This window comes from Rhea pennata, chromosome 19 (assembly GCF_028389875.1).
Source record: "Rhea pennata isolate bPtePen1 chromosome 19, bPtePen1.pri, whole genome shotgun sequence".
Taxonomy (NCBI): Eukaryota; Metazoa; Chordata; class Aves; order Rheiformes; family Rheidae; genus Rhea; species Rhea pennata.
Window position 1 is genome coordinate 543,481 of NC_084681.1, and position 16,566 is coordinate 560,046.

General features: G+C 57.4%; 1 protein-coding gene and 1 long non-coding RNA gene across 2 annotated transcripts in view; one reads left to right on the forward strand and one right to left on the reverse strand.

Annotated features, from left to right (window-relative positions):
* The window catches only part of DNAH17 (dynein axonemal heavy chain 17), a 37,183-nt gene that overhangs the window by 2,182 nt on the left and 18,435 nt on the right, over positions 1-16,566 (reverse strand). Inside the window, exons 44-78 of the mRNA XM_062591693.1 lie at positions 16,247-16,529; positions 16,000-16,173; positions 15,041-15,248; positions 14,778-14,943; positions 13,890-13,992; positions 13,638-13,785; positions 13,172-13,263; positions 12,832-12,993; positions 12,563-12,727; positions 12,212-12,403; positions 11,458-11,724; positions 10,813-10,974; positions 10,281-10,514; positions 9,974-10,138; positions 9,768-9,863; positions 9,421-9,638; positions 8,989-9,196; positions 8,555-8,670; positions 8,070-8,262; positions 7,755-7,990; positions 7,523-7,645; positions 7,234-7,438; positions 6,758-6,922; positions 6,456-6,596; positions 6,187-6,357; positions 5,962-6,084; positions 5,416-5,609; positions 5,101-5,249; positions 4,799-4,926; positions 3,920-4,147; positions 3,259-3,450; positions 2,307-2,486; positions 1,734-1,916; positions 407-589; positions 2-145 (exon numbers count right to left, since the gene is read on the reverse strand). Of these exons, the coding sequence (XP_062447677.1) occupies positions 2-145; positions 407-589; positions 1,734-1,916; positions 2,307-2,486; positions 3,259-3,450; positions 3,920-4,147; positions 4,799-4,926; positions 5,101-5,249; positions 5,416-5,609; positions 5,962-6,084; positions 6,187-6,357; positions 6,456-6,596; positions 6,758-6,922; positions 7,234-7,438; positions 7,523-7,645; positions 7,755-7,990; positions 8,070-8,262; positions 8,555-8,670; positions 8,989-9,196; positions 9,421-9,638; positions 9,768-9,863; positions 9,974-10,138; positions 10,281-10,514; positions 10,813-10,974; positions 11,458-11,724; positions 12,212-12,403; positions 12,563-12,727; positions 12,832-12,993; positions 13,172-13,263; positions 13,638-13,785; positions 13,890-13,992; positions 14,778-14,943; positions 15,041-15,248; positions 16,000-16,173; positions 16,247-16,529 (6,097 nt within the window). The remainder of the gene's footprint in view (position 1; positions 146-406; positions 590-1,733; positions 1,917-2,306; positions 2,487-3,258; positions 3,451-3,919; positions 4,148-4,798; positions 4,927-5,100; positions 5,250-5,415; positions 5,610-5,961; positions 6,085-6,186; positions 6,358-6,455; positions 6,597-6,757; positions 6,923-7,233; positions 7,439-7,522; positions 7,646-7,754; positions 7,991-8,069; positions 8,263-8,554; positions 8,671-8,988; positions 9,197-9,420; positions 9,639-9,767; positions 9,864-9,973; positions 10,139-10,280; positions 10,515-10,812; positions 10,975-11,457; positions 11,725-12,211; positions 12,404-12,562; positions 12,728-12,831; positions 12,994-13,171; positions 13,264-13,637; positions 13,786-13,889; positions 13,993-14,777; positions 14,944-15,040; positions 15,249-15,999; positions 16,174-16,246; positions 16,530-16,566) is intronic.
* LOC134148978 (uncharacterized) lies at positions 2,191-3,598 on the forward strand. The gene is made up of 3 exons (XR_009960324.1): positions 2,191-2,393; positions 2,795-2,953; positions 3,270-3,598. It is a non-coding gene; the product is annotated as an uncharacterized LOC134148978 (long non-coding RNA).

Consider the following 16,566-nt stretch of genomic DNA (forward strand, 5'->3'; position numbering starts at 1 on the left):
CCCTAATCCGGAGCAGCAAGTCTGCATACCAGGCTCCTAAGCCAAGAAGAGATGGGTAGGCAAAATGTGTCCAGGATTCGGGTACGTTGTCATAGAAGAGAGCATTTGCCAGCTCTTCCATATCTGATGTAATTGTTAGCTCTCCCTTTAAAAGAGAAAAGGCTGGATAGTTTTATCTGAAGAAAACAAGACTGATGTTTGAAGTACTCAGTCTCAACTCCACTGTAAAGCACAAGACTTATGCTATTTGGCTGTTCCTAGCCCAGTGGAAGTTGCAGGACAGTGAACAACGGTGACCAAGCAGTTTGTACAACACAGGTTTGAAACTAAAGCAAGACCCATTGGCAAATCATGAGAAACTACGTGGTAAGGAGAGGACCTTTCTAAACAGCTACCTAACATGTACCTTCAGTCCCAAATTTAATTCTTTCAAAGAGCGCCTGATTTCATGGGTTAAGATGTTCATTCTTTCACATTCCTGGAAGGCAACCACGACATACGGTGTCTTATCCACTGCCTTTGCCATGATCTCTGCTATATTGAATGGCTCTGGTAGCTTCTCGATGATCTCATCTAGGACTGACTTCACCTGGATAAAACAACCCAGAAAATTGTTCTTATCTAAGGAACAATACTGTGAGTTAACAGTTAAGTTAGTATGATATTTTTTCCTGCCATGCTTCTTCCTTTCCTGCTAATACTCTGTTCTTTTAGTAAGTGCTCTTGGCTCTTAAAAAGCTGTAGCTCTGTTGATAGCTAGGAAGATAGGGACTGAAGCCAAAGAGGATGTGGAATTCAAGTGTAAAATCCAAGGAGTCAGGAGGAAGATTTTTTTTTTTTTTTTTAAAAACCATCTGTATTTTTAGTAGTTGTCATCACCAATGGAAATTACTAAGCCTGCGCCATCTGGCTGAAGATGCAGCATGTGAGCCACATTTTGCCGCTGGCACATCTCTACCCCCTCTGAGAGTAATCATTTTGAACACTGCTGCTTTTGTAACTGTACTGTGTGTCCAGAGCAAGTAAACACAGTGAAAGAGGTTGGGCATCATTTCAGTCCCACTTTAGCTGTATGCTTATAGGTTTCTCTGAGATGCTGGAAGAGAGCAGCTGATGATGGTCTTACGATCTGCATGAGTAGCTGCCTGCCTGGTATCTAGATTGATGTGAGCCCAAGGAAGAGGTCAAGGCAGAGAAAGGGAAAGAAAGAAGCAGGCAAACATCACTATTACCTTCTATACCCTTGCTATAGTCCTCTGGGATAAGGTAGTACTTCTGCCTTTTCAGCAGTGGTAGAATAGTGAAATGTTTGCTAGTGTGTAATTATATTAATGAAGACATGATAATAAAATGTAAAGCAGGGCTGGTGACAGAGACATCAAGTGCAAACATACTTAAATAAAAATTCCTTGACAGGAGTGTCCAGCTCAGCACCTACTGTTAACAGCTGAAACTGCAGACTTGATGTCTTTCTCATGAGCTGTGAGCTAACAAATCTCCCCCCCCGCCCCCCCTTCTCTAGGCTGACAACTTGTATCATTAGGTACCATGCTGGAATTACAACTCTGTACTTTCTACGCTGACAAGAAATCAAGTCAGGTCATAGAAAGACATCAACTCTGTCATATTCTCTTGTCCATTAGGTGTGGATGCATGTCCCGCCCTCCCAACTAGCCATCTCAAGGCTGCTGAAGTGTCATTGTTTAATGTGAAGAAGTAGAAACGCTGCTTGCCTTTTCCTCTCGGGAGACGCCCGAGCCTCCTCCAGTATCTGATTCTTTGGGTTGCATTTCTAAAACTGTCCGAAAAAGCTTGTCTGAAGTGACAGTCAGGAAGCCAATTTCTGCGTTGGGGTGAAGGCCATACAAGTATGGGCTCTCTGGTGGCAAGTTCTCATCAATGTATTCATGGTAACCCTAACCACAGGACAGATAATGACAGTAATTTAGCAGATACTTACATACAGGAGCTAGTTTTGCTTCTGCCTTGAAAATACTTTGTAGCTTTTCTAGTTACGGTGCTTCATAGCTAGCTGATCTTGTTTATTAAAGGTATTTTTACTTGAGCTGCAGGAATTATTTTCCAGTGATTCTGCATGTTGCCGCTGGACTGGAAAGGTTTAAAAAAAAAAAGAAAAAAAAAAAAAAAACACCTTCTTCCTACACTCCCTCTCGGTTTGCATGAGGGAGCACTGACTAGCATATACTAATCCAGAGCAGTGTTTGTCCCATAGGAATTGTAATGCTAATTCCACATCCTCAGATGAGAGACAGAACGAGACACAGAGAGAGACAGCCCTTTCTTACCTTGTAATCCAAGTTGGGAGGGATCAGAAACCCAGGAGCTAAGTACGTTTCACCTTCCAGCATCTCTACCCGGATGTATTCACTCAGGTAAGTGCGACATAACCGGCGATCCCAGTCGTCTGTGATATGTCCACCATACATAATTTCACCAAAAAGGTACCGGAGATCATCCCATGGTACCTAGCAGGAGACACTCACTGTAAGGTCTTTGTACACTGTGTGGCTCCCTAAAAGCCCCATGCAGCAAGCTCTAGGCAATGTCACATGTTGCCGTAGCACTGTGGGGGCCACGAAACAATTTCTGCCGGGTTTTCCTGCCCAGCGTCCGTCTGGTTCAGGACCTGCTGAAGCACGGTGACAGAAGCAAGCGGTGTAGCGTGCGTGCGTGCGTGTGTGTGTGTGGGGGGGGGGGGCAGGGAAAAGACGAGGCCTTGTCCGTTAAGGTTTCTCTTCTGTTTGCCCACAGATTTCACTTTGTCCCTGTACAGGCACAGCCATCGTACGTCTGATCCCTTTTCATCCCATCTGTACTCGGGTCGCTGCGGTGCACGTCTGTAAGGCCCTGGGTGAGCAGCACCCTCCCCGGCAGCAGAGCGGCCAGCCCTAGCCACCGCACCTTCCTTCTTGGTGTGGGCTTTGCCTTTCAGGTGAATGGTCATGTTTACAAGAGAAGAGCACTGGGGAATGAGTCAGGCCTGAGCCAGGGCAGGCAGCAGGCAATCCTGAGCCTCGTGCTTTCCATGCAGCTCACATAGTGCTAAGGACTGCATCTCTTCACATGCTAAAGCTTGCAGTCAGCTCCCTGAGGGCACGGAGGGGAAGAATTTTACTGGCAAGGCTATGTTTTCTTAAAAGGAAGAGTATGTGCAGTAAACTGATCAATTTTTTAAAAAAAATGTTGATTGTCATAATGGGGGTCATGCTGACATGATTGCTTAGTAAGTGCCCTTACCTTTGGGTTAGCTTCCAGGTAATTATACAGCACATTAATTGATATGGTCAAGTCACCATTATTGAAGGGGTAAGATCTATTCCATCCCTGTGCTCCAAATTTGCGCCGTTCAGCCACCACCGCATGGAAGTAACAGAGTGCAAACAAGATGCATTTGAACTCAATTTCTCTGCTGCACATCTCCAAAGTGTCCTGTAGTGGAAGAAAACTGAGAGTGGGTTTGCAGGCAAGAGTGAGTGTCGCCTTGTCCATCAGCCTATTAATGAAAATTAACAGGTAATGGCAAAGCAGAACTGAAAGTCATTTATTAAAACAATACATAAAATTCTGTTTTTAAGGAGTTGGTTAATTTCTGTGCTCAGTTGTTCATAGCAAATTAGGAATGTGCACACGTTATAGCTCTGCCCCTAGAGGCTGGTGGTCCAGGGCACCAAGCAGCAGAGATTTTAGCTTCCGCTCTGCGAGAGACACTAGCAGTGCAGGGGGAGGTCCCCATCCTAGTAACCCTCGGAGGGTTCAGGCGCACCACGACAAACTGGAGTGCTCAGCCTGGCCAGGAGGGTGCAGAGTAGAAGCACTGATACAAAAATGCATGAAAAGAAACAAGTTCTGTAACCCCGCAGGCGCACCAGCTGGTAAAGGCGAAAGCGGTCCGCTTTACCTGCGTAAAGAGGTCCAGCGCTTTGTGCAGGTTGGCGTACATGCCGGTTGGGGGCTCGTTGGTGATTTTAATAGCGTTTTCCAGCAGTCCTTGAGGAATGATGTGTGCTTCTGGGCTGGGGGCGGGCTCAGCGCTCATGAAGACCCTGTAATCTGCGTGGCTGCCAGTGCTGTATCGCTCCACCTTTTTATCCAGTGTGCTCAGCCACCTTGCGACCAGATGGATATTCTGTAACAGAACACTTCACTGTATTTCTTGCTTCTAAATTTTAATCTTAGCTCACCATATTCCTCCTTAATTGTTTTTGGTGTGACCTGCTGTGATGGCAGATGTGGCGCTATTCTATATTGCTGAGGCTGGCGATGCCACATCAATCATTATTGTTTCGTTACATTGGTATGTGGTATACGGGAAAAAAACATGCTTTTGGTGAGCTAGTCAAATAGAAAGGCTCAAGCGCAATTAAAGCTTACCGTCAAAAAGCTTGGTCAGTCGCCACCTGCCTGGGTTCTTTTGCGTTGAGATTAATGGATATTTAGGGCCAGAAATCATCGTGCAGTCTAACCACAAGAACAGCACCAGCCATAGCTTCTGCTTGCATGGAGCCTCCCTCCCTCCTCCTTCCCTTCCTCCCCTGCCCAGGACTCCACGTCTTGATTTAAAGGCAGAGGGACCCCATGTCCTCGGGGCCGGTCAGTCCCGCTCCGAAGGAGGCGCCGTGCGGGCTGAACGCCACCCCAGGCCACCGAGCGAGGGCCGGCGAGGGCTGCGGAGCGGCCGCCGCTCGCCGCGGGCCAGGGATGCAGCTTGCGGCCGGCCGGAGAGCGCGGCTGAGCCGCGGGCGCCTGGGCGCTGCCGCCACGCAGCAGCTGCCAATACCTGCAGGATGACCCAGTGGCCTTGCACCGAGGCCACGTCCAGGGCCTCTTCTGCCACGATCTCTTGGCCTTGCCCCAGCGACACATTATGGATTTTCCCGTTGTCGATGGTGAAGTTCAGCTTTCTCCCTGGGAAGCGGAGAGAAAGAGCTGTGGTATAAGCTGCCTTTTTTATTAGTAGTGGCATGAAAAAGGGGGTTTTGCAGCTCCTGATTTTACTAATGAAACAACCAAGCAAGAAGGGCGTTATGACCCGAGACCCAGCGATGCTGGTCTGAGGAACAGGGGGCAGCACCAATTTACCCAGGGCTTCCACGTCCTTCAGCGGGTCAACCCCAGGCGAGAGGATGAAGAATATCGCTGTGGACGGGCTGCTCTCTTCGTACGACTTAGAAAATTCAACGCTTCTCCCTTCCACAAACTTACTTCCCATCTTTTCTTCCACGAAGTTTCTGAGGAAACATAACAGGATACAGGTCAGTTGGGAACAAGCGCGCCGGCTGACGAGGCGCCTCGGCCTGGCGTGCCCCCGCGGGCAGGAGCCTCGCCGGGAGCTGCCGGCGGGCCGGTCCGGCCGACGGGGCTCGCGTCCCGCGGGCGGCGCGCCGGGGGCCGCACCGGACGGCGTAGGTCATCCTGTCCGGCCTCATGCACCGCAGCATGCACAGCTTCTGCAGGGACGTCTTGTTCTTCCACTCCTTCGGGAACACTTCCTTCTCGGGCGCCTCGGACTCCACAAACTTCTTCCATCGCTTTGCCGAACCTTCGATGTCGCTGTCCAGGTTCTTGAACTCGTCCATCTCCGAGAGGACCTTGGGAGCCGCAGGGAAGGGCGCAATCACCCAGGCGGCTCCGCCGACCCGCGGGGACCCCCGGGCTGCGGGGGGCGTTTCGGTGGCCCCGCAGCCGGCGGGGGCCCGGTGGGCTGCCGCGAGCCTCCTCGTCCGCGGCTGCAGCGCCGCGGTCCCACCGGCGTCCCGGGGACGCCCCGGAGCCGAGACGGGCGCCGCGGGAGTGGTCTCGAACCGCGAGAAAACGGGCTTTGCCACAGGCATCGCTTTTTCTGGCTGGAAAAGCCCCTTTCCTGGTTTATCCCTTACACCTCCTCCGCGCACCGACCGCGGAGGCCGGCGCCGGCCCCCCTCGCGCTCCCGCCGCCCCAACCTTGATGCCGCCCCAGCCCTGGGACTGCAGGAAATCCACGGGCGACGCCACGCCGGCCTTGAACGGGAAGCGCAGGAGGAAGTCCAGCTCCACCGGGTTCACCTCCTTCTTCATGGTCAGCACCTGGGGAGGCGAGACGCGATGCGCCCGTCCCCGCAATGGGGACCGGCGCGTGTGGGGCACCGGCAAGTCGCAGCAGCGGCCCCAGACGTCTGCCCACGTTACCTGGAAGGCAACCTGTGCCAGGAAGATGAGCTTGTCCCTCTCGAAGAGCCCCCGTGCCGTGTACATGAAGACCGAGTAGGTGATCTCGTCCGTCAGGTTGATGACCCGCTGCCTGACATCGTCGGCGGGGCTCGTGCGCTGGATCGCCTTCTCGAAGACCACGTTGAAGGCCTGCGGGACCGGCCGGGGCAGACGCGGCTCGCGGGCAAGTGCAGCGACGCCAAGCGCCGGGCCCCGCGAGACCGCCGAGCTCCCGCGTCCGCGCTTACCTTCAGGGAGAACTGGTAGATGGGGTTGATCTTGTTGAGGTCGCTCAGGATGAAGTACAGCAGCGAGGCTCTTTCTGCTGCTGGCCTGTAGTTTTCTCTCGTGACGTTTATTTGGCCTTCAGTGATTTTAGCTTCTTTCACCTCAAGACACACACATGGGGCGGGGGGGGGGGGGGTTATCACGGCACCTTTGGTGAACCAGCCCCCAGCTCCCGCTGCTGCCCTGGGCACCCCGGGCATGGCCCGGGAGAGCCCGCCCGCCCGCGGCGCAGCGGCCCGGAGCCGTGGGGCGGCCCCCTCACTTTTTCCTCAATTTCCATGGCTGTGCGCTTTGTTGTTTCCAGGTTCTCCACCAGCGCCGTGTCTCCCAGGAAATCCCCCGAGGCAGCAGAGAGCCGGGCAAGCAGGGAGTCCTCCAGCTCCTTGAGATTGATCTTAAATTCATTCTGGCTTTTTGTGAGATTCGCCTGTAATGCACGAGAGCGACACGAGTCGTTCGAGCGGCTGCAGGGGTTAAATCTCGTGGGGCGGCGGCCGCGATCTGTGCTGGGAGCTCCCCGATGAGCAGCGTCGTCTTCGCTGTTAATACAAACTTTATAAACACGACCCAGACGACACGGTAACGCGTTGATCGGCTGAGCCGAGGGTCCCCGGAAAAACAGCCGAACCGCTTCGCGGAGTCGCGGAGGCGCCGGCGCGCGGCGGGGCGGGGGGCTCCCGACGGGGCTCGCCGGCCCCCGCGGCCCCGCGCCAGCCCGCGGCGCGCCCGGCCCCGCACCTTCAGGCTCTCCAGGTCCGGCCGCTCCTTGGCCACCACGGCCGCCAGCAGCTGGTCCTCCAGCCCGTCTCTGGTCACCAGGAAGTTGATCAAGGTGCACTGAGCCTGCATCTCGGGCTTGTAGTGGGGGTTGAAGTACTTGGTGTGCAGAATGAGGCGGAAGCGCGGGTGGTACTCCACTTCTTTGTCGCCTATCTTAATGTAGCTGCGTCGTTAATTAGACACGTTAATTTCTGAGCGCCGCCCGCCCGAGGGCCCGGCTGCGGGGACGGCCGGCCGGCGCGCTCACCGCCCCTTCTTGATGGTGTTCCTGCCCAGCAGGGGGTCCAGCACCGGCTCCACGGTCTCGCCGATGTTCTCGATGAGCAGCGTGTGCCCCTCGGAGACCGCCTGCTCGATGGTGTCCAGGTAGCTGCGGTGGGAGGGCCGGCGTGGGCACGGTGGGGCGCCCGGCACGGCGCGGCACGGCGCGGCACGGCGCGGCGCCCGCGGGCGGCAGGGCCGGGGGGGGGCCAACCCACTTGCGCTGCCCCAGCCGGATGGCCTTCAGCTCCTCGCCGTATTTGTTCTTGATCCACTTGATGCCCTGGAGCTGGGCGTCCACGATGAGCGGCCAGCGCTCGGTGTTGCAGAGGATGGTGGCGTTCTCAGAGGACATGCGGTCGCTGGGCAGCCCCTGGTTGCTCCAGGCGGCCACCTCGGCGTCGTCGGTGAGCAGGCTCAGCGGGTCCAGCTCCGGCGTGATGGGGATGGGCACCTGGCGTGGGGGGACGCCGGGGTGGGCACGCCGCCGGCAAGGTGCCCGCGGCCCCCACCGCTCTGGCTGCCGCTGCTACCTTGAGCCCCCCGAGGAAGGGGATCCAGTGCTTGTCGATCAGCTCGGCACGGTACTTCTTGGTGAAGTAGCCGACGTAGGACACGAAGGCAGAGATCAGCAGCACGTCCCCGCACAGAGTCTTCTCCTGCGCCTGGAAGGTCTCCACGGACTCGGCCCAGCGGACGTTTTCGGAGGCCAGCCCCCCGACGAGCCTGGGTCGTGGAGGACGCGGTGCTGCTGCCGGTCCCGGCGCCCCGGCCGGCAGCTCAGCGCTGTGCCGTGCCTTGCCGCGGCGGCGGCTGCCCCTCGCGCGCCCGGGCGCGAGTCTTGAGGATAGTTTCAGTTTGGAGGGTGTGTGTGTGTGTGTGTGTGTCTGCTTTCCCATGGCTCCGTGTCCTTTGAAGCACCTTCCCACCACCAGGCAATCCCAGGGAGCAGCCGATGATCTCAGCTGGTCCCCCCCCTGCAGCCCCAGCACTTCTGGAGCCAATATTTGCACGATACCTGTTTGCTAATGTGATGACTCTGTTTGTGGCATCAGCCTCTTGCTGACATTTGATTTTTTCAGCTGTAGCTTTCTCAAATTCCGCCGTGAGAGTTGCCAAATTGGCATTCAGATCCTTTAAAAGACAACACATTTACACTTACCTCCTACACATACAAAACGCGATTGCAGTAAGTTTGCAAGCCTGGAGAAAGCTTCGCAGACACTAATGAGTCTGCAAGCCCTGGTGTGAAGATGCAACTCTTCCACCTGGGCTCCAGGCTACACACGTGATAGGAATCTGTCTAATTCCCTTTTGGCTCCTTTCTGCGACCCAGAGCTGCATCGTCTGAGGCTGCTCTGCAGCCGCGGTGGACGCCGGCCAACGCAAACAGCTGCCGGCTCCCGCAGCAGGCCCTGGCTGGGGACGGCCCGGGCGGGAGCACACGCTTACTGCAATTTTGTTCTTAATACGAGCGAGTTTGTCTTGCGCCTCTGCCAGCTCCGCGTTGGCCTCCTCGAGCGCCTGCCTCTTGGGCGCGACGTCGCAGTAGACCTCGTAGAAGCGAACGATGTTCAAACACCAGGAGCACAGACCTGCTGCGGCTGTCGACTTCGACAGTATAGACTCGGGGTCAAAATTCGGGTCTGACTGATAGGGCCTGGAAAGGGAGGACACACACCACTGCGTTACCCGGTGCACAGCACTGCTCCCCGTGGGGCCTGGAGCCCTCGTGGGCTATAGACTTCCTACGTGCAGTATTTAACTTTCTGTAGCAACCTGGAGACTTAGAGTGGAGTTACCTCCCTTGCTTTTGCCGATCCCTCCATGGTGGCACTGAGCTTGGGGAAGACTTTGCCTGGGAGGAACCAGCCGTTTACTCACTTGAACGCTTTGAGGCACGCTTCGGGGATGTGCTCCTTGTCGAACTTCTTTAATGCATCCAGGAAGGTGTCTACTTTTCCCATCATGATTTTTGCTGCCTTCCAGCTTTTATCCTTTGGTATCCTGCCCCCCGGCGCTGTCAGGATCATCACGGCTGCCGTGACATTCACCACCGCTTGTGGGGGGGACCCAAAGGACTTCAGCTCCGTCAGGTTGTTCTAGGATGGGAGAAGATGGTCGTTCTGCGTTGCCCGACATGAGGTTGGGCTGCTGCGAGGGGTCCTGCCACCCAGGAGCCCTCCCCACGCTGGGCACCACTGCAGCCCTGAAGACCCCACGCCTTCTACCTTGTTGAGGGTGTTGAGGGCCTCCTGGGCAGCGACGAGCGCGGGCTCCGCTTTCGCCAGGTCGGTCTCGCAGGCGCGCTGTTTCTCTGCCACGTTCTGGGGGCGGCGAGGCGGTGGACGGGGCTGAGCGTCGGTGCGGGGCACGGCTCCCGCCTCCACGCTGCTCCAACCCGAGCAGCTGCCCGGGAGCGGCGGGCGCTGCATACCGTGTTGATGACCTGGACCTTCAGCTCCTCCTCGTCAGCAATGGCTTTCTCCTTGCTGACTTTCTCCGTTTCGATGCCCACCACGTGGATCAGCTTATCCGCATCCTCATTCTTCTGCTTCAGCTCTGCCTCCTGGATTGCCAGTTTGGCCTTCAGGTCGTCGACCTGAATGGCAGGAGACATAGGAGCGGGTGGGATGAGCAGAACTGAAATACCGATGTGGTTCTTCCCCACTGGCTGCTGCCTGCCCCCAGCCCAGAGCCAGGTGCAGGGGTGCTGTGAGCTCTTGGTGAGGCAGAGCACGCACCTGGGACGCTGTGCTCTGCAGCTTCATCAGGCCGTTCTCCAGCCGGTCGATCTTTGCGATGAGTTCTTGCCTTTTTTTGGATAGCAGATTTTGGTAAAGCTTTATCTGCTCCAGAAAGGTTTTTGGTGTGGTATAATTATAGCGTCTCTCCATGGCCAGGTAGGTCTTGGACATCTCGTTAACGCTCGTGTGGACGAAGGACATGAACTGGCTGATGGAGGCCTTGATCTCTGGCTGCGTTGGGAACACAAACCACTTCGTAACCGAACACTGAGGCAGCACAAGTATTAAACGTAAATAACGACCCACTCCAGCTCCCCATCCCTGCTGCATCCCAACGCACCCCAGGTCCCCGTCCTGCTGCATCTTGACCCGCCCCGGGTCCCAGTCCCCATGCTCGCTGCAATGAGGTGAGATGCGGAAGTGCTGGACACTTGCTGGTTTCCTCGGAGCTGGCGGGGTGCCCGAGCCCTGCCGTCGCGGCGTGCCCGGCCACCTGCCCCCATGTCTGCCTGTGCCCGCAGCCACTCACCTCGATGCCCCCTGTCTCCTCCAGGAACCTGCTGCTGACGGAGACGAGCGCGTCCTCCGGCCACTCGTGGAACCAGTCGATGGCGGTGCAGCTCACCACGGCCGGGAACTTGCGGGCGCGCACCCGCAGCGTGGAGCCCACGGGCGAGAAGCAGAGGATCACCTGGGCGGGAGCGTGCCGGTGAGCGCGGCGGGACGGCCCTGGCGCGGCCCCGGCACAGGGCAGCCTTGCCGCGGGGTCCGCGTCTTCTCCTCCGTGAAGATCCAGAATGCACCCCCCGCCCACTGCATCCCCTCTGCAGCGCCGGGAGAGGCTCTGCCATCGCGCACCCAGCAGCACCCGGCCTCTCCCAGCGGAGCCGGGCCCCCGCCTTGGCGGCGGCAGCCGGAGCCGCGGCGCCGCGCTGGCGTCTTCGGGGCGGGTTGCGGGCTGCTTCCGTGCCCGCCCCCGCTTCGAGGGAGGACAACACGTGGGTGGCAAGAGCTGCAGCCCTGAAGCAGGAGGCACTGAGCTGGCCAGGGATCCTTCGAGCACATTTTTTGGTTGGACTCATTACCACAATGCTGTGTGTGCTGTTTGCAAATAGATTTTGGATTAAGCAAGTCAGAAGCACTTAGCAGACACCACTTTGGGGTGAGCCCCTACCTTTAACTGTCGCCTGACTTTTTCTATAAATAGTTTCCAGCAGTTTTCTCTTGAGTCTTGCAATCCAAGGAACTTCACTTGTGGCCTCATGGAGTTCATAATATTTTCCAGGTCATCATCCTGAAAAAGCCCTGGGATCTCTCCAGATGCCAGGAAGTCATTGATGAGGACCAGGAACTGTTCTTCGGCGACCTGGGAGTCAGTCATCAGGAAGACGGTGGGGGTGTTCTTCACGGCGGCCTTGATGTACTGGGAGGCGAGGTCCAGCTGGACAGGAGAGAAGCCACCAAACCCGTCTCTGTTCAGCCCCTCGGACTGAGCAGCTCTCCGACGTGGCTGCCCTGGCTCAGAGGTCGGGGAAATATCTCAAACAAGAGCGGCTGAGCGGGGAGAGGCAGGGCTGGGCTGGCATTTCCCTTTTCTGTGCTGGGTGATGCTGCACATGAGACCACGGCAAAACTCCCTGGCAAAGATGCTGGAGCTGCCGCATGGACCTGCCCTTGCAAAGGGGATGGACTGGGGACAGGCTGCTCCTGCACATCCCCAAGCTGGAGAAACCCTGCTCGAGGGTGTCTGGAAAGCATCTGGTGCAGATGGCAGGGTACGAAAACACGGAGGGACCGGAGGTGCCGGCCCTGGGGCTCGCAGGCGGAGCGCCAGCAGGAGGCTTTTGGCTCCGCTTACATGGTTTGCATGATCCCTCCACGAGCAGGCTGAGCTGCCCCAGGAGCTGGATGGGAAAAGCTGCACTAACCTTAAGGTCTGGAATGCCATATCCCTTCTTCAGTGTAATCTGAAACACGTCCAGAGCGCTAATATAGGCTGCCAGCCGTGAAAGACTCTGCTTCCCACTGCCTCCGACTCCCACCAGCAGCGCATTGCCTCGGGGGGACTCTAAGATCCGACTAATTCTGCAAATATGGGACACGGCATCTTCAAACAGCACCTAGAGAAAACCAGAGGGAAGGGTTTAGCATTTCCCAGCAGGAAAAGCTGTGGATGCCTCCGAGCATGCAAAGTTGAGCGAGGGCGGTGGCAGTGCAAAGCCCGGCCGTCCACGCGGTGCGGGGGCTGCCCGGCTGCAGACCGGCTTGTGGGGCCTCACCAGGTTCATCACCGCGTTGACCTCATTGTAGCTGTCTAGGGCTTCCCCCAGCAGCTTGTTCAGAGATGGCCAGTTTGGCACCGGCAGGTACTTGGGCTCCCCAATGCCCTGGGCGAAGTGGCAGTAGATGTTGGGCTTGGCGAACATCTGGTCTTCCCTGAGGTCCTGCGGAGAGGCGAAGCGAGCTGGTGCAGCAATCCCTGGCCCCACACGCCCCGAAACGCAGCCCTCCAGGCTGCAGCGCTCTCTTGTTTATCGGCACAACCTACATCGAAGAATTTTTTGCAGGTGGCGGCTAGAATGCGTCCGAAGCTCTCCTGGTCCTTGTCGTCAATGAGCTTGTCCCCGTACACCCGCCCGGCTTCGTGCAGCCAGAGGCGCACCAAGTCCAGGGGAGCGCGGAGGCACTCGGGCGTGGAGAAGAGCAGCCCCTGGCAAACACACGAACCCGTCGGGCCTCAGGGGTTTTATTCACTGCTACTCAGAGCTGAGTGAAAACGTTGGCTTTGGGAAAAGGTCATGGTGCAGCTCAAGGACACAACACACTGCAAGGACATGGTGCAAAGGAAAGTTGTCTAAAGGCAATCACCCCCCCACCCCTCCCGGTACCTGGAAAATGTTGGAGAGGTCGCGGAGGTTGAAGAGGTAGTGGAACTTGATGGCGGTCGGCAGGAAGGTGGACGTGACCTTCTGGTGCAGGGCTGCTCGTGGGAGACAGGGGGTGAGCGGGCAGGCGGGTCGCAGAGACCGCCGCGCTCGGCGCGGGGTCCCTGTGCCTTGCTCTGCCCGTTTCCCTCCCAGCTTTGGCAGACAGAACCCAATCTGAAATCTTGGTTTGACCGTTCCCAGGTGCACCGTACTGCAGTTTGACTAAGAAGCGGAGAAAAGGAGGAACGGGGCTTTTATCTGTGCTGCACGGTGCCTCGAGGTGCTGCACCGAGCTGTCCGGGGCAGTGACGGGTTGGCATGGCTTTGGTTTGCCCCGCGCTGCCTGGGGATCCTGCTGCAGCACACGCGGGTGCCGAATGCCGGCGCTGGCTGCGTTTCCGACCCGCTGCACGTGACCAGGGCTCACCCAGCGCGGCCGTGACCAGCTGGGCCTGCAGCTTCTGGACGGCCAGCGGCATCTTGCGCTGAGCCAGGTGCTGGGCGAGGATGGTGCTGTAAATGGTCAGGAGCGCTTCTTGGCCGGGAAAGCTCACCGCAAAGACGCAGAAGTGTCGCTGCGGCAAAGAGCCGGTGCTCAGCCGCCCAGGGCGCCGGGTGCCGTTTGCCGGAGCCGACGGCGCGGTGCTGCCCGGCTCCCCAGCGCCTCGTCCCCGCGTACCTGCAGCCTCGGGTCGATGGTGAAGGACCCGGCGGTGGGGTTCATGCAAGCCACGTACTGGCAGTTGTGAATGTCCTTCAGGGTCAGCTTGTTCCTGTCGTACCTGCGCCGGGCAGAGGGACAGACTGTCCACGGGGCCATGTCCCCCAGATGGCTTTGCCTTGGTGTGTCCCACATCCTGGGCACTTGCAGGAGCCCGGCACCGCTCCGGGCGATGCTCACAGCGCTGGGACCATCCCGTCCCCGCAGCCAGACCCAGCCGTAACGCTCGCTGCAGCCAATGGGACTTGGGCTCTTCCTCCCTTCCAGGAAAGCCCTGCATCGTCCCCACCACACTCCCCGGTGCCTGCACAGGCTGCTCTGCCCGGAGCAGAATCCCCTCTGCAGGGCTTCCCTGACCAAGCCTCGGGGCCGGAGCCAGGGCTGTTTGCTTTGGACTGATCGGTGGGTCTGGGAACCAGGAGGAGAGTTTCCCCGTTTCTGTGCCAAAGCCTTTCCCAGCTGTTCCCCGCTGCTCCCGGCAGTGGGACGCAGAGCTGGCGCTTTTCTGCAGGAGGCAGCACAGGCAGGGACATGGCTCCGGTGCCGTGGGGACAGGAGAGGTGCCAGCATTCATGTGCCAGGCCATGTTGCTCTGCCTGTGCCCACGACAGAGGCGATGCCACCGTGCCAGGGCAGGAGCGCGGCACACACTGTGGCCTTGGGACAGGCTCCATGCCGATTGACCATGGCCATGGGATGGGCTCCATGCTGGTGCACCATGGCCGTGGGATGGGCTCCACGCCGATGCACCCAGACCAGGCACTGGCCCCACCATGTGGGCTGAGCTGGGGCTTTGGTGGACATGGCCGCATGCCAGGGACAGTGCCGCTGCCACTGTATACCTACCAGTGCCCATGGTCCATGTGCTGCCGGATGAGTGTGTGCGGGGCCACGGTGCCGTACTTGTCCACCTCTGGCATGTTCATGTCATCAATGAAGTAGACGAGCCGCCGGGTGCCAGGGGGGCCGTAGTTCCTCCCCGACTTCTTCTCCAGGGGCTTCTCGAGAATGGCTGCAGTGGAAGAGAGGGGCTGGAGTGGAGGGAAGCGCCGCAGCACGGGGCCCAGCAGTGCAGCCTGGCCAGCCTGGCTGCCAGCTCTGGCCCTTACCCTGCAGCATGGCCGAGGTGGTGTAGAAGTTGAAGGGCACGGACTGCACCAGGTAGTCATCCGTGCTGAGCGCCTCCAGCTTGTCCTCCATCATGACCGACTTCCCGGTCCCCGCATTCCCCACCAGCATCACTGGCCACTGCTTCTCCATCAGCAGGTCCATGAAGTAGCGGATCCGGACGGTCTCGGTCGTGTGCACCATGGAAGCCTGGAGGAGATTTTGGTGTCAAACCCAATAGGACATGTCTCCTGCTGCAAAGGCCGAGGGCACGTTGGGATGAGGGTATGGGCAGAGGCACCATCTATCATTAGAGCAGCAGGTGACATGCCCCAAGGCTGGTCTCATTTTGCAGCTATACCAGCTGGTCTAATGAAAGATATTATCTCCACATGCAAATCTGGTCCCTCTCTAACACAAAAGGTCTCAGATGTCGGGTTTTTCAAAAGGCTTTCCAACCAAAAGTAAGAGTAAGAGTCAGAGAACCACATTATTAAAACAAAACAAAACAGCTCCTGAAACTTTCTTCCCATGTCTCCATTTAGACAACACATAGACAGGCACTTTCCCCCTCCCTTGACATCTTCAGTAAAGCCCACCCTTCCTAGAGTGGCATTTGAAAAGACATATGCAAATAATATTCTAAAGTATGACTTGCAGTCAGGCAATAATTATAATTAGCTCATGAGAATCTGTGAAGCCACATGTTCATCTGAAATTAAAAAGGAAGAGCTGCAACTTGCGGCTCTCGCTGAGTTTGTGTCGAGTGAAGCGAAACCATCGAGCGCCGCGGGGTTCGCCTGGTGCCGTCGGTCTGCGGCGTCTCGGTGGCAGGCGCAGCCTGAGTGTCTGCCCCACTCCAGAGACCTGTCCTTGCCCATAGCTGCTTGTGGGGAGGACGGGACACACTCATTAATGAACAAATTAAAACATGTAAATAAAGACAGCTTGCAGGAAATACCTGTAAAGGGACTTCTGGATCAAGTTCAAATTTTGGCACCTTTTCAGTCCAGAGCATGAATTTCTTAGTTTCTGGGTCGATGTAATAGTCAAAAATTGTCCCCTGAGAAGGGAACTTGATGGTTTTGAACTCGTTCACCCACCACTTGCTGAACTCCACGCGGTAATCCACCAGCTGGCGGGAACGGGAGGGTCAGAGCGCGGGCGCGCGGCCGGGCGCGTGTCCGCCCGTGTCCGCGGGGGCCCACCTGGTCGTGGAACATGGCCCCCCCGAAGGCCCAGGCGCAGGCGAACACGAAGTAGAGCTCGTAGAGCTCCCGCGGGGAGTCCGGCGGCGCGTGCTGCGGCGTCAGCAGGCACTCCAGCAGGTACAGCGTGGTCTGGATCACCGTGATCTCCGGCACCGGCGTGATTTTTTTGAACCCGAACTTGAGCTTGTCGAGGCACGTAGGCAGGTACTTATCGAACAGGATCATCAGATTGGCCTTCTCGGACTGCACCGTCCTCTTCTCGATCCAGCTGGTGACGACGCTGCCAGGGGACGGGGTGGGGGGCGCAGGTCAGGGCG